General features: G+C 34.2%; 1 protein-coding gene across 1 annotated transcript in view; it reads left to right on the top strand.

Annotated features, from left to right (window-relative positions):
• The first annotated feature begins 3003 nt into the window (after positions 1-3003).
• The window catches only part of ASZ1 (ankyrin repeat, SAM and basic leucine zipper domain containing 1), a 79531-nt gene continuing 67038 nt past the window's right edge, over positions 3004-15496 (top strand). Inside the window, exons 1-3 of the mRNA XM_074268209.1 lie at positions 3004-3277; positions 3953-4052; positions 10960-11082. Coding sequence (XP_074124310.1) covers positions 3176-3277; positions 3953-4052; positions 10960-11082 — 325 coding nt within the window. The 5' untranslated portion in view covers positions 3004-3175. The remainder of the gene's footprint in view (positions 3278-3952; positions 4053-10959; positions 11083-15496) is intronic.

The following is a 15496-nucleotide window of genomic DNA, read 5'->3' on the forward strand; positions in this document are numbered from 1 at the left end:
CTACCTCGGTGTTTTTCACATTAATAGAAGCATAGATTTTGAGCTGGAAAACATCTCAAAGGCCATCTAGCCTAATTTTCTTATTTTATAGATGAGGAAACTATTATAGGATATTTAAGCAACATGTATAAGGTCATACCTAGCCATCTTGTCATCAACCTTGATGTCATAAGACTGTCCTACTTTCCATCTCGTCATTTGAGAACCAAAATCAAATCAATATTATCTTTAGTACTGGTAATAGCATGTCAATCAACTCTATGGCTCCATTTACCATTCCCCCTTTCTTTGTTGTCTCATCCTAAGAGAATATAAACTTCTTGAAATTTTTTTTCATTTATATACCTTTTCATTCAACACAGTGCTTACGGCACAGCTTCCTAAATCCAACCTACCAAAGAATTTTACCTGAGGTTTAGTTCTAACCGTGTCACTTTCCAATTTAATAAACTCCAATGTCTCCTTATTGCTTCTAGCGGCTTTAGAACCCTTCCAGCTCATCTTCCCAACTATATTATTCATAACTTCCCATTCAAACTTAGTGAAACTGTCCTTGCTGTTCCTAACAAATGGTAAGACTATTTTTTTTCTATGTCTTTGTATTGGCTATGGCACGTTCAATTCTAACTCTAAAAATCATTTCTTTTTTTTTTTGCCTTGAAATTGTTCAGTTATCCCCTCCCCCAATTACTATTGCCTTTCCTCTCTAAATTTTCCTTGAATTTATTCCTTATGGACTTCATATATTTATGTGCCTCACAACTCCTTCTGTAGAATGTAAGCTCATTGAGGGCCATAACAGACTGTTTCAAATTAATGCTTATATCCCCAGGAACTAGTCTAATACCTGCCACACAGTAAGTACTTAATAAATGTCTGTTGATTAATTTGTGCTTAATAACTTAGCTTTTTCATTTATTCATATAAAAATAGGCTTCTTCCACTCCTCCAGGGCACAAATAGCTTCAGGAAGAGATCTGAGCTTGCATTAGTTTCATTCCCAGCACTATCACCCTATTACAATCAAATTCTATTCTAACTAAATTGCCATTCTCTCCTTATTCCCTGGAGAGAAAAACAAAAACTATACACCCAACCGCATAAATGAAGACAAAATAAAAGACAACAGATCTTACTCCAAATACGATAATATTAGTTTCTATTTTAAAAATTAAAGTAGCCCACCCCCCCCTTTTTTTTTACTATTCAATTAATTGGAACCTAGCTGTAAAGTGAATCAGCTGTTGTTTCTCCTTTTTAAAATGTGTCAGAAAAAAAAAGTGTATCAAACTAGATTTTGTTAAATAAAAAAAAATGTTTGAAATATATATGGAGAATGAGCACTTTAGCAAGTAAAGACCAAACCTTACATAATGACTGTTTCATTCCTAAGAAGTTCTTTTTAAGTTGTCAAAATAGATAATGATCAGGTAAGGAGGGAAAGGAAGGGATACTGAGGAGATAAGTCTGGAAGACTGAACCAAGATATGAGTTAATGGCTTTAATTCCAGGAATTCTTGAGCCCATTTCAGGACGAGGCAGGACAGAAAGGCTGACCAAAGGGCTCATCCAAGAGAATCTGTAACCAATTAGCCCCGTAACAGCATCATAACATGATGTCATCATAGAATGATAATAGTAGGATGTCCTTCTGGGCCAACTTGTACCTGAAAATCACTTCACTACTAGAGAATATCAGGCAAATATCTGAAAGTCTTTGCTTGTTAACTTCTGCTGTAACTTAGAAAGACATAGGAACTGATGCACAGTGAAATGAGCCTTTTGAATTTATAGTTGTGTAAAATATGGTAAATGGTTCCAGTCCAATGCAAATAAGCAAGAAATGCCCCGCCCACTTTTTTTTTTAGTATTCAATTAATTGGATTTTAAAGTGAATCAGCTGTTGTTTCTCCTTTTTAAAATGTGTCTAAAAAAAGTGTATCAAACTAGATTTTGTTAAATAAAAAAAATGTTTAAAATTTATATGGAGAATGAACACTTTAGTAAGTAAAGACTAAACCTTACATAATGACTTTCATTCCTATGAAGTCCTTGAGAACTTAATTCTCAAAATAGTACAGGTAGATAATGATCAGGTAAGGAGGGAAAGGAAGGGATACTGAGGAGATAAGTCTGGAAGACTGAACCAAGATATGAGTTAATGGCTTTAATTCCAGGAATTCTTGAGCCCATTTCAGGACGAGGCAGGACAGAAAGCCTGACCAAAGGGCTCATCCAAGAGAATCTGTAACCAATTAGCCCCGTAACAGCATCATAAAATGATGATATCATAGAATGATAGTAGGATGGCTTTCTGGGCCAACTTGTACCTGAAAATCACTTCACTAGAAAATATCAGGCAAATATCTGAAAGTCTTTGCTTGTTAACTTCTGCTGTAACTTAGAAAGACATAGGAACTGATGCACAGTGAAATGAGCCTTTTGAATTTATTAATTGTATAAAATACGGTAAATGGTTCCAGTCCAATGCAAATAAGCAAGAAATGCCCCGCCCACCCACCCCACCTTTTTTTTTTTTTTTTTTTTTTTTTTTTTTAGTATTCAATTAATTGGAATTATAAAGTGAATCAGCTGTTGTTTCTCCTTTTGGGCAAAGAGTAGAGACTTGCTTTTCTGTTTGTTTTTCCAATTCTTTGTATTATGCGTTAGCTATTATTATTATTAAGTTAAACTGAATGATTTATAGAATAGTTGTGGAAAGAACTCGGACTTTGTGATCAATGATTCCTTCACATGCTGGGGCTATATACCGCTACAACTTCGCGCCAATCATTTCCCCCCTCCGCAAATCCATCAGCATCGATTTAGCAGACTCAATGTCCTTTGCAGAAGACTGGCTACCTAAGGGTTCCCGGATGAAAAACGTAAACTGTTGCTAGGCCAGATGACCAACCCCTCCCTCCCCTGCTCAAATCTGCATGCTTGATGCACCACGTACACAGTTCCTTTCTGGGAAGCACGCCGGGCGTAGGAGGCGAGGCGTAAAAAATACGCCCGCACGTGTTCTGGCGCCTCTGGTCGTCGCCTGCCTAGGCCTTCTCCTCGCGCTTCTCTACTGCGCAGGTGCGGTGGGTTTTCTGTGGCGCCGGGCAGGCGAGGCCGTGGAGGCCTCCCTGAGCTTAGCGCCTTGGAAGTCGGGCGGGCTGAGCCAAAGATGGCGGGTTCTTTGGGTTGCCTGGTCGTGGCAGGTGGAGGCGAGAGCAGCGACAGCGAAGAGGACTACTGGGATATCGGGTACATGGATCGTGCGCCTCAGGTAGCGGGAAAGGCCCTGCTTTAGTCCGTGCAGTCGTCGCCTCCCCTCCCCCCTTCCCCCAGTGAAGGCCAGGCCCAGATCCAGGCCGCTCTCGTGGCCTGGGAACAAACCATATTGAGGGCATCCCCTCTCGCTCCAGTGCTTGCTCGCGATAAAATGTGATTTTTGGCTGACTGCTTGTGGAAATTCGCCCCCTCCCCCCTCTTGTTGCTGGAGAAAAGAGAAAGCCCCGCCTTTCCCTTCCCCTCCCCTGACTTCCATATAGCGGGGAGGCTTGGGTTCTGTTTTGCTGTGAATTATTGCTGATTTCTTGAGCATTCCCTGAACATTTCATTCTGTTTAATTTTGCTATTTCTAAAAACTTTATTTTCATCTGGACTTTTATACTTAAAGATAACTCCAATAAAGATCCCCTTTTTGGTGATTAACAAAAAGTATGTGATAAATTTGTATAATTTGTGATTTTTTTTTTTATCATAAACCATAATTTTTAAAAAAAAGTTTCCTCTTTTAAAAAAAATCAAACTAAAAAGGCTGCTTGGTGTTGTGTCCTTAATGCAGCCCAAAATGGCAAGATGAATAAGAAGTACGTTTTACGTATTTTTGGTGTAGAGGTTATGGTTACTGAGGATCCCTTTCAACTTTTAAAATCTGATTCATTTTCTGCTTCTTTAGACAATGAAAGGGTCATTAGTGACTGAAGAAAAAGATGAAACTTTTAAGAAAGCTCTGACTTCAGGAGATGTTTCATTGGTTGAAGAACTTCTAAATTCTGGTGAGAGAAAAGTTGTGGATTTGTGTTCATTTTCCCCTTACAAAATTGTGACAATTAAGAAGATTTCAAAGTTTTCTTCTTTTTCTTTTAACCATACAATACCTGTGTAAAAATTATAGCTATGAACCAGCGAAGAAAAGAATTTGCTTCGTTGGCTCCCTTAATTTGAATATTTCTGATCCATGCTTTCTGAATACAAATACATAAATATCTAACATTGAATGTAGAAATATTGCTAATTATTAAGTTCAACAAACATATTCTTGCTTCCTTTCTTGATTCTTTTACGCTGAAGGTTGACCTCTTAGTTTCCCCTCAAGATCTACGTCAAATCCCACCTATTTCAGCAAGCCTTTCTTGATCTTTCCAGCTACAAATGCTGTCCTTTCTCTGAGTATCTTCCATTCTCTGGAAAGTAAATCCCAATTAGTTCAAATAGTGAATCCTGTGAAATTCCAATTCCCAACATTTGAAGTTAAAATTTTAAGTAAATTGTGGTAATTGATTCCAGCCCCATAGAAGTATTCATTGAACACTTTTTAGATAAGTTTTTCTTAATTTGTTAACATAATATAACGTCAAAGTATAAGAAAAATGTATTATCTTTAGGTGTATGGAATTTTTAAATTTCTGTTTTTTGATGATATGATAAAAAGATTATTATTGATTTTTAAGATATTTTAGTAGTGTAGATGGAATTATCTTTCTTTACATCTTCGTACATATGATGGTAGTGCAAAAAGCTTTATCTACATCTCCAAGGATTTATAAACTTACATTGTCATAAAATGAACCAAATGTAGTTGGATAGCCTTTGGCATTATCTAAAATCAGGAATATTTTAAATATGATATTGTTGTCCTTGAATATTTTTCAACATGTGAGCTAAAATAACATGAAAACTAATCTCTTGAGGAAACAACTCTTGTCATTCATGCTTTCTTATTTGAGTGCCAAAGATTTGGAAGTAATTGATGGTCCTAGCATCTGAGGATGAGGATTTTGAGACCAATAAACAAGCATTGGTTTTCAATTAAAACTCCTTTTATATTACCTCTCAATAAAACTATTAGGTAATCTTTATTAGGTCACTTTTAAGTCCAGATTAGGTTTTTTTTTTCTTTTTTATAAATGAAAGTTTAGATTTGTCTGTTTGTAGAGACAGTTCATATTTCATATCCCCATTATTTTTTCAGTCCTTTTTCAGTGTGTCAGCCTCTTTGTGATTCCATTTGGAGTTTTCTTAGGCAGAGACACTGGAATGATTTGCCATTTCCTTTTCCTTCTCAGGAAACTGAGGCAAACAGGATTAAGTGACTTCCCAAGGTCATGAATCTAGCCTGGGACTAGATTTGAACTTACTTCAGGCCTGGCACACTCTTTACTGCATGGCCTAGCTTCTCTAATTTATCTCTCTCCTCTTTTTCAAACCTGTAATGAGTCCTGCTCAACTCCCTTAGCATAAGTTATATCAATCATGCTATGTTCGTTCAATATTGTGTTGTTAAAATTTGCTATGCAAAGGACTAGTGACAAATTGAATTTGGATAATAGTAGGGGGTGGAACTAACCAAGTAGAGAGTGTTGAATAAAGCCTTGAAAATAATTAAGGATGAAAAGCTTGTCCTCAATCTGATGTTCAATTAGTTTTTGCTTGTTTTATTTGTTTTAGAGGGGAGTGACATATTTAAATATTCTAAGAAATATTTGAAGTCCTTGGTTTAGATGTGGATTCCTACAGTGCAAATAAAAAATGCATCCATGCTTGCTCATTTCATCAACTCTTGTCCATGTTCTGCCATAAAATTCCCATGTGGGAAGTTTCCTGAAAAGTTTCCTTTGCTTTTTCCTGACAACAAAAGTGGAATCCTGGAGCATTGGCTGTCCATTTGTGTTTCTTCACTGTTAACTCTGTGATTAGCCTTCTTCTTTTATCAAATAATTCCCTCATAAGGGCTTTTACTCCTGTTCTTTGGCATTCCTCCTTGTCTCTGTTTGCAACTTATACCTATTAATCACCTCTCTATTTCCTTTGTTCATATTCAGTTTTAATTCTTTGGAGTAGTTTCATCCAGATAGAAATAACAAGATAATTTTGGTATCAAATAGATGGGCCTTTGTTTTCATAGGAAGCTTGCCATCATTAATGGAAGTTTGCAATTTCCTGAAGGCAGTCTATTCTGCTTTCCTATTCATCTCAGGTCCACATCTTCTATCTTTCCTATGTTGAAAGTTTAGCAGCAGTGTTGAAAATGAAATGGAAAGATTAGGAATAAGTGTCAATGAGACTAACCTAGAGAATATCACAATAATTAGATATGAACTGATGGACAAGGGTGATAATATTGGAGAGGAAAAGATTAGCTTCAGAAGTATTTGACTGGAATTGACTGAAGCGGCATTGTACTAGAGTTGAAGTCAAAAAGCTGGCTCTTCCACACCTCTGATACTATTAGCTCTGTGACCATATGAAGGTTATCTAATCTTTTTGAATTTCTGTTTAGTCATTTGTTAAAATAGAAGTAATAATATCTGTTTCACAGGCTTATCAAGAGGATCAGATTAGATTATGTATGTGACATACTTTGCAGACATTCAAGTGCTACATAAAATGTAAGCTGCTACTTTGATAAGAATAAGGAATTGAAGATGACTTTTAGGTTTTGAGCTTGGAGAATGGGGAGAACAATTGTTTTACATCATTTCATAGTATCCCTTTCAGTGTTGAACACATAGTAACTACTCAATAAATATCGGTCAAATGTGTTTATGGATGAATAAAAGCAAGACTATGCAGTCTTAAGAACAATTTTTTTTTAATATTGAAGATAAAATTCATGATTTTACTTTGTTTTTTCAAATAAAATTTTCCTTCATACCTCTCTACCATATTCTTTTTTTTTTTCCCCTCCTGAGGCTGGGGTTAAGTGACTTGCCCAGGGTCACACAGCAAGAAAGTGTTAAGCGTCTGAGACCAAATTTGAACTCAGGTCCTCCTGAATTCAAGGCTGGTGCTCTATCCACTGGGCCACCTAGCTGCCCCCTCTCTACTATAATCTGTGAAGAAAGCAAGAGAAACATAATTTTGTTACAAACTTAGTCGTGTAAAACATTCCTTTATTGGCCATATCTCCCCAACCTTCTCCTTCCCTCTTCCCCCCCCCAAAAAAAAAAAAATCTCAATCTCATCTCTCAGGAAATAGATATTCTGTTTAATCCTATTAAATTGTGAGTTGATCATTGTATTGATCAGAGTTCCCAAGCCTTTCAAAGTTGATTGTGTTTACTGGTGTTATTCTATAAATAATGTTCCTGGTTTGACCTGATTCTTTATCAATTCACACAAGTCCTTCCGGGTGTCTCTAAAACTACTCTATCATTTTTTATAGCATAATATTTCCATTAAGTTCATATGTGATAACTTGTTCATCCATTTCCTGATTGTTTGGCACCCCCTCAGTTTTTGATTCCTTGCCACCACAAACAGAACTGCTGTAAATGTCTTATACAAATTGGTGGTCTTTTCCTGATTTGTTTTGGCTATAGATTTTTATCATGGTTCAAAAAAAGCATGTATGATTTAATAACTTTTGGCATAGACTTCTAAATTGTTTTCTAGAATGGTTGAACAAGATTATTTCACCAAAAGGGCATTAATGTCCTTCTAGCATTTGCCATTTTCTTTTTCTTTCAACTTTAACATAATCTAATATGTAGGGAATGGAACATCAGAGTTGTTTTAATTTGTATTTCTCTAACGGACATTAAAGCATGGATTATAATTTTGTATCTCAGGACTATTGTTCTTACAGATTTTCCTCTCCTTAACTCATTTTGTTCCATTTTTTTTTAGGAACTAAGGAGAAAGAATAAATGTAGAAACAACACTTTGCCACCTTTATTCAGCTTGAATTATTGGAAACTTTAGTAGCAAGCTCATAGAAAAAAAGCATGTTTTTCTCAGTGATTATTATTTGCTATATAAATGACATTAGAAAATTTGAATAGGGAGAAATAAGGATGAAGTTTGGATCGGAAGAGATAGGGATGAAATACCTATAGATATAGAGAACTCCCAAATGAAGAAATATATGCAAATGCAGTTTAACATTTGATGGTCAGTTGTAAATAATTTTTCAGCATCTTAGATTTTTTTCATATTGAAAAGAATAGTAATGTTGGCATTACTTTGTGAAACTTTGTTTTAAAAGATTGTATACCAATCTAAGAGTCAGTTGTAAGATCTGCTGGACTGGTCAGTTGAAACCTTAGAAATAAAAATAAAATAGTTGGACAGTTTTTTCCAAATTTAGGAGCAAATATACTATATCTTTATATCTGATATAATGTAAATATACTAAGTACTAATCATGGGGTTTTTAAGTGTAATATAATTCATTTGTTTTTTGAAATTGATATTCAATTAAGAAATGTATATAAATTGTTGAACTTTACTATTCCAGGTGTAAGATCTACAGCAGGTAGATAAGTGGTATTGAAGAAATATAAATATATCATAGGTAAAACAGAATAACGTAGTGCATAGAAAATCTGAATCCAAGTCCTACCTCTTTTATGTGTAGGCTTTGTGACCCTTATGATGGATTACTTTATAAGACTACAGATTGCAAAATAAGATGCCATCCAAGGTTAGTTTATTACTAAGACTGTTAAGAGTTGTGAATAGTGCCCAAAAAAGTCCTGAAGTTCTTAAAATTTATTTTTCTGGCTTCTTCTAACATCCTCAGACCTATTACATCTTGGTGAAAGTTATGTTAGATTTGAGAATCATCTGGATTAAAAATAATGGCTTCTCTACTATTTTCTGTGTGACTTTGGGCCTGTCACTTAACCTCTCAAGTCCTCAAGTATAAATTAAGGGAATTGAACTAAATGGCTTATAAGATCAGTTTTTTATATATATATATATATATATATATATATATATATATATATATATTATATATATATATATATATATACACACACACACACACACACACACACGCGCGCGCGCGCATACATACATACATACACGCATACACACACAGATATCTCTCTCTACACATACACACACATACATTCCTGCTTTCAAGGAGTTTACAATATAATTGAGGAAAAGATAATACATAAAAGGAGGTTGATATTGGGGAGTATCCTAGTCTTCTACTCTATGAAATGCTGAGTTAATCCTTCATAATTTCTGTTAAGAATCCCTAGCATTTTTATGCTAATGTCATACCTAACCATATTCTCTCTATCTTTTTTTTTTTTCAATTTTCTTCTAAAATATCTGGAAAGTGTTATTTTAATAAATAAGTATTTAATAAAAAACCATATATGTGTAAGTACTATGCTGAGTGTTCAGGATACAAATAAAAAAAAATACAATCCTTGTTCTCACTGAATTTAAACTCTAATTTAAAAAGATCTTACAAATAGAAGAGTTCTACAGTAGTGTGAATAGAAAAGGCAGGTGAAAGTTTAGCTATAGATATTGTAAGATGCAATACTCCTCATAATGCTGTCAGGTGTACTGCTCCACAGGATGACCCATCTTCCCCAGAAATTGATGTCTACCTTAGGGTCATTTTGGTTATAAATAAATAACACATTTGGTAACCTGATTCCTACCAGGTAAGCAATTTTGTTTGAAAGAGATCTTTAACAGGAATCAGTAAACATAAAAATTTGGGGGAAATTTCTAGTTCATTTGTGGATTTTCCAAAGGGCAGTGCAGAGATGGATGCATGGTGGATATGGATAGGATATAGAACAGTACTAATAATGAAGAACCTCAGGAAAATGATGTGAAAGATGTTATCAAATATATAGATAAGTAAGGGGGTGTGTGTATGTGAGTGTGGGTGTGTTTATATAAGTGTGTAAAAGGAATTGGACCACAAAAGAGGGAAAACTGGACCATAATGTACTCTATGTAGCTTAAAGATATTTAGAGGAAGTCCCCAGCACATTGATTGAATCTTCTTTCAAGAATTTATGGAAAGACAATGTACCGAAGTTGCAGAGGCTTATTAATTAGATTGCAGTCTGTACACCTGAAGAATAGGTCACATGATTGAAATATTTATGTGAATCATAAATATAACTGATGATTGAAGTAGAAATAACTTGGATGAGAAGTGTGAGAAAGGAAGGAAGGAGCAGGTCAGATAGCAACATAAATTCCCCAAAGCAAAAGAAAAATGGTGGGGGGAAATGTTGCATCAAATACTTATGCTAAATATATGTTGATATGTTGGATCAAGCAGCTTTGGTCATTAAAATAAGAGGGTGGGGACTATGAGAGGGTAAAATAGCCTCAGAGTAGAGGAAGAAACTTCACCCCACATGATTCATAGGATAATAGATTTAGAATTAGAAGTTAGTTATCCCTTGAATTTTATAGCTGAAGAAAATGACACCCAGAAAACACAAATGAATAAATGCTCAAAGAAGTGACCAGAATTTAAACCCAAGTTTTCTAAAGTCATATCCAACAGTTCTTTACCTGTATCTTTGTAATAGGATAATAACAACAGAATGGAAAGTTGAAAGTTGGGTATTTATATACTATGACGTTTTTTACATAATTTAATTTTTCCAGATCATAACCCTTGGCAATAAAATTTATAAAATGCATTTTCATATTTCTTGTTAGAAGTTATGTAAAATAGCGTTTTAACATAGATGTTCTGTCTCCTGAAGTCATTAAAAAATCATCTAATCCAATTCCCCAATTGAAACTTGCAAAATGTATACAACATTTGAAGTTACAATAATAGTGACAGAGCAGTACTAGAATATTTTATTTTTTCACTTAAAATTGTTTCACTCTAGAGCTTTTTACAGGGTTCTTTCTACTGCCAGTTCCTTCTAATGCCAGGATTTATTTTTGTGTTTACAGGAATGAGTGTGGAATCCAGTTTTCAGTTTGGATGGACTCCCCTTATGTGTGCTGCTAATATTGCTAATGTGGAGTTGGTGCGTATCTTGTTGGACAGAGGGGCTAATGCAAGCTTTGATAAGGGTAAGATATTTAAGAATTAACACATGATAAATTTGATTATTGATTTATATGTACATATATATTATCTGGATGACTCCCAATTACACTGTTATAAACAAAATAATTTCATCTAGTGATTTTTTTTAAGTAGTAACCAAATTAAAATTTAAATAATGGACATCCTTTTATCACCCCTCTCCTTTCTCTCTTGTTTCTTTATTGAAAATGACTTAAATGTCATATCCTTTCACCCATGGAAAGGCCTCACATATGCTAAAAGCACTTTTCCAGCCACAGTGAACTGGAAATAAATTAATTTTACTTTAAATTAATTTAATTTAAAGATTTTGGAATGTCTAAACAAGTTGTGGAATGTCTAAACATATTGTTATAACTAATAATGAAAATGATGAATACATTGAAGCAGGGGAAGATTTAAATTAACTGATAAAGAAAGTGAGGTAAGAAGAATCAAGAAAATTATATATGATAAATAAACAATGTAAATTGAAAGAATAGCAAAAATCTCCAAAAATTAATGCTGTGTAAGTTATGATGACCAGATTTGGTCCATAAGAAGATCCTTTACAGAAATAGAAGACAGTAGGTACAGATCAATAAAGCAACAAGCATTCAGTACTTATAGTTGTCTAAGCACCAAAGAAATAGAGACAAAAATGATCTAATCTCAGACTATCTAGACAGTGATGGCCATATCCCTAGAAATGTGATAAAACAAGGTCACTTAACCAGATTCAGACAGAGGAGACCAAGTCATAGAGATTCAGCAGACCAACTAATTTGCTTCCACAGAGAATTAAAACTGTACCACAAATTAGAATTGCAAGATGGAACCCCAAATTATTAGGTGGGTCTAAAAAACATCAAACATCAAAAGATCACACAACAATGCATATTTCTTTTATATACTTGTAAAATTGTAAACCTTAAATTATATACCTAATGAGCAGAACTGGGCACAGGTTTATGAGAAAGCCTCATGACTTAGGAGTAGTTTATCTTGTTTAAACTTTAAACTTTCATTTGTATTATTTTTGTCCTCTTCCTTTCAAAGGATTTTATTTTTTTTAAGTTCCTTCTCCATTTTAAATCTCATAATTTGACTTTCTTGGTACCTTGCTTGAATTCCTTGTAACTTTCCAATTGAACCTATTCCTTAGAGCCAACAGACATAAGGCATACTTGCCATATTTCTATGAAATTTTTATTTATTAACATTTCTTTTTTTGAGATTCACTTCATTTGCTTATATCAGAAATTGCAAATATGTGTGTGTGTTAACTGGAGCTCCATTTCACTGCTCATTAGTGAGTTGAGTATCTATCTACCTATTTCAGTCTTCCCCTCCATTTGAACCTCTATCATCAACTGTAGTAACTTTACTATTTAGATTGGTGGCCCTTTTATGTCTCAGTTCAAAAACCTTTTTAACTCCCAAGAAATCTTTAGGTTGATTCTACCTCAAACCACTCCCAAGGTGGTTATAACTGAGATCTCACCATCATCTAAAGTATTCTACCTTCAACATTTTAAACTCTGAAATTCACCTGATCACACGTTTCAGTTCTATCTCTCCTATTGAGTCCGAGTGCCTAGATTATTTTCAACCTTTACTTTGAAATCTACCTCACATTAAAGATACAGTTCCAGTGCCTTCACCTATACAGAAGTTTTTCTTGATTCCCCCCAGTTTTTAAGTGCTCTCCCTGCTCTTAAAAAAAATCCTAACAGATGACTATTTTGTGTATAATTTATATCTGCTTACTTTGGGATCTATGTTACCAGCTTGAAAGTTAGCTTTTTGAGGACAGAATCTGCAATATTTCTGTATTTTTGTTTTTGGAACTTAGCATACACATTACTCACATAATATAGACTTAATAAAGACTTTTTGAAAGATGAAATTTAATTATTCATTTTTGTTGACATTATCACTCTCCTCATAGAGTGGCTTTCGCAAACTCTTCACTCCTCAAACTCCCAACTCTACCTCCAAACCTCTACCTTAGTAGATAGCCTCATTTCCTGCTTTATTTTCCTTTATGCCTGCTTTCTGTCATCTCTTCCATATAAAATATTTTATAATCTGTACTCATTCTCTTCTTAACTTTGGTCTTCTGAGAACAAGACAGCTTTTCTCTTTGCCAGGATAATAATACTCTCTAATTGTACCCTTGACTTCATCTCTTCCTATTTTTTTTGGAAGTCAGTGCATCTGTAATTTCTCCTTTTTTACTGCCTACAGAAATTCTAAGATATGCCTTATCCTTAAAGGCAGAACAGAATAAACAAGATGGGAGAGATTAGAATGGAGGGAATCACAACTGTAAAAAAAAATTTGAAACCAATTTCTTTGATAAAGATCTTATTATCTCTTATGTAGAGAAATGTCATATTTGTAAAAATAACAGCTATTTCCCAATCAATAAATCAATTAAAATACATGAACAGTTTTCAGATGAAGTAGTCAAAGCTGTCTATAACTATAGAGAAGTTCAGATTAAAGCAATTCTGAGATACACCTTAGATTGGCTAATGAGACAGAAAAGGAAAACAATGACTGTTGGAGGGAATGTGGGAAAAGTGAGACACTATTGTTGGTGGAGTTGTGAATTGATTTAACCATTATATAGAACAATTTGGAACTATGCCCATAGGCCTTTAAAACCATGTATTCCCTTTGATCTAACAATACCTACTTAGATCTGTATTTCAAAAGAGAGATTAAAAACCCCAAAAGGAAAAGGACTTATATATAGAAATTTTTTATAACAACTCTTTTCTACTGATAAGAATTGGAAATTGAGGGGATGCCCATCAACTGGAGAATAACTGAACTAGTTATAGTATATGATTGTGATGGAATACTATTGTTCTATAAGAAATAATGCACCCACAGTTCCAATGATCTTGTGATGAAAAAAGCCTTCAGCACCCTGAGAGAGAACTGTGGGAGCTATGTGTGGGTCATGCATATTATTTTCAGTCTTTTTGTTGTTGTTTGCTTGCATTTTATTTTCTTTCCCAATTTTTTTCCTTTTTAATTTGATTTTTCTTGGGCAACAAGATATTGTATAAATATGTATGCATATATTGTATTTAACATATTTTTACCATGTTTAACCTATTGGATTATTTGCCATCTAGGGGAGGGCATGGGGGAAAGGGAGAAAAATTGAAACACAAGGTTTTGCAAGGGTCAGGGTTGAAAAATTATATCCATGCATATATTTTGAAATTAAAAAGCTTTAATTAAAAAAATGCACCAGAAACTGATGCATAGTGAAACAAACAGACCAGAAAAACATTGTACACAGCAACAACAATTGTAAGGTGATGAACTATGAATGACTTGGATATTCTCATCAGTACAATAATCCAGGACAACTCTGATGGACGTATGATGAAAAATGCTATCCTTTCCCAGAGAAAGAATTTATAGACTTTAATTATAGATTGAAGCATACTTTTTTTTGGACTTTTACAGTTTTTCTTGTGATTTTATTTTGGTCAGTGTTTTTCTTTCTTCTTTTTATAACTAATATAGACATAAGTTTTGTATTACTATACATATATAGCTATATCAAATTGCTTTCCTTTTAAATGAGAGGAATGGGAAGAGAGGAAGAAAATTTGGGAGTCAATTTTTAAAAATCACGTTCATCAGAATTGATCATCATATAATATTGATGTTGTCATGTACAATGATCTCCTGATTCTGCTCATTTCACTTAACATCAATTTATATCATTCTCACCAGGCATCTCTGAAATCATCCTGAATCTCTTATAGAACAATAATATTCCATAACATTCATATACTTTAACTTATTCCAATGATCTTTTAACTACCAGATTTAATAACCCTTTCTCAATCTTCATTCTTCTGACTTCTCTCCAGTCTTCGGCATTTGTCAATCATCACCTTCCTGTTACGCTTTTATAATATTGGTCTCTCTTGTTTCTTCTTCTACCTGTCATATTATTCCTTCTCAGTCTTCTTTGATAGATCTTCATCCTGGTCATACTCAATTGTGTGTGTTTTGCATGTGTCTGCTCTGTGCCCTCTTTTCTTCTCCCTCTGTACAATTTCATTTGGTGATATCCTCAATTCTCATGAATTTAGCAGTCTTTGCTATATAGATTTATGTGTTCATACTGATTCCAGTTTCAAATCTCCAGCAGACATGCCTGTTAGGCAACTTGATCTCAACAGGTTCAAAACTTAACTCATTTCTGCCTCCTAGTACTCCTCTTTTTCAAACTGTTGCCTATTCCTGTGGATGGTGGTACCATCCTCCTACACACCCAAGCTCAGAATCTTTTGTGATATCTTTGCATATCTTCATTCTCATCCATCATATCCAATCTTTGATCAGGTCATGTAAATGGCCCAAGAAACAAGAACACTTGTT

The sequence above is a fragment of the Sminthopsis crassicaudata genome, chromosome 5 (assembly GCF_048593235.1).
Source record: "Sminthopsis crassicaudata isolate SCR6 chromosome 5, ASM4859323v1, whole genome shotgun sequence".
Lineage (NCBI taxonomy): Eukaryota > Metazoa > Chordata > Mammalia > Dasyuromorphia > Dasyuridae > Sminthopsis > Sminthopsis crassicaudata.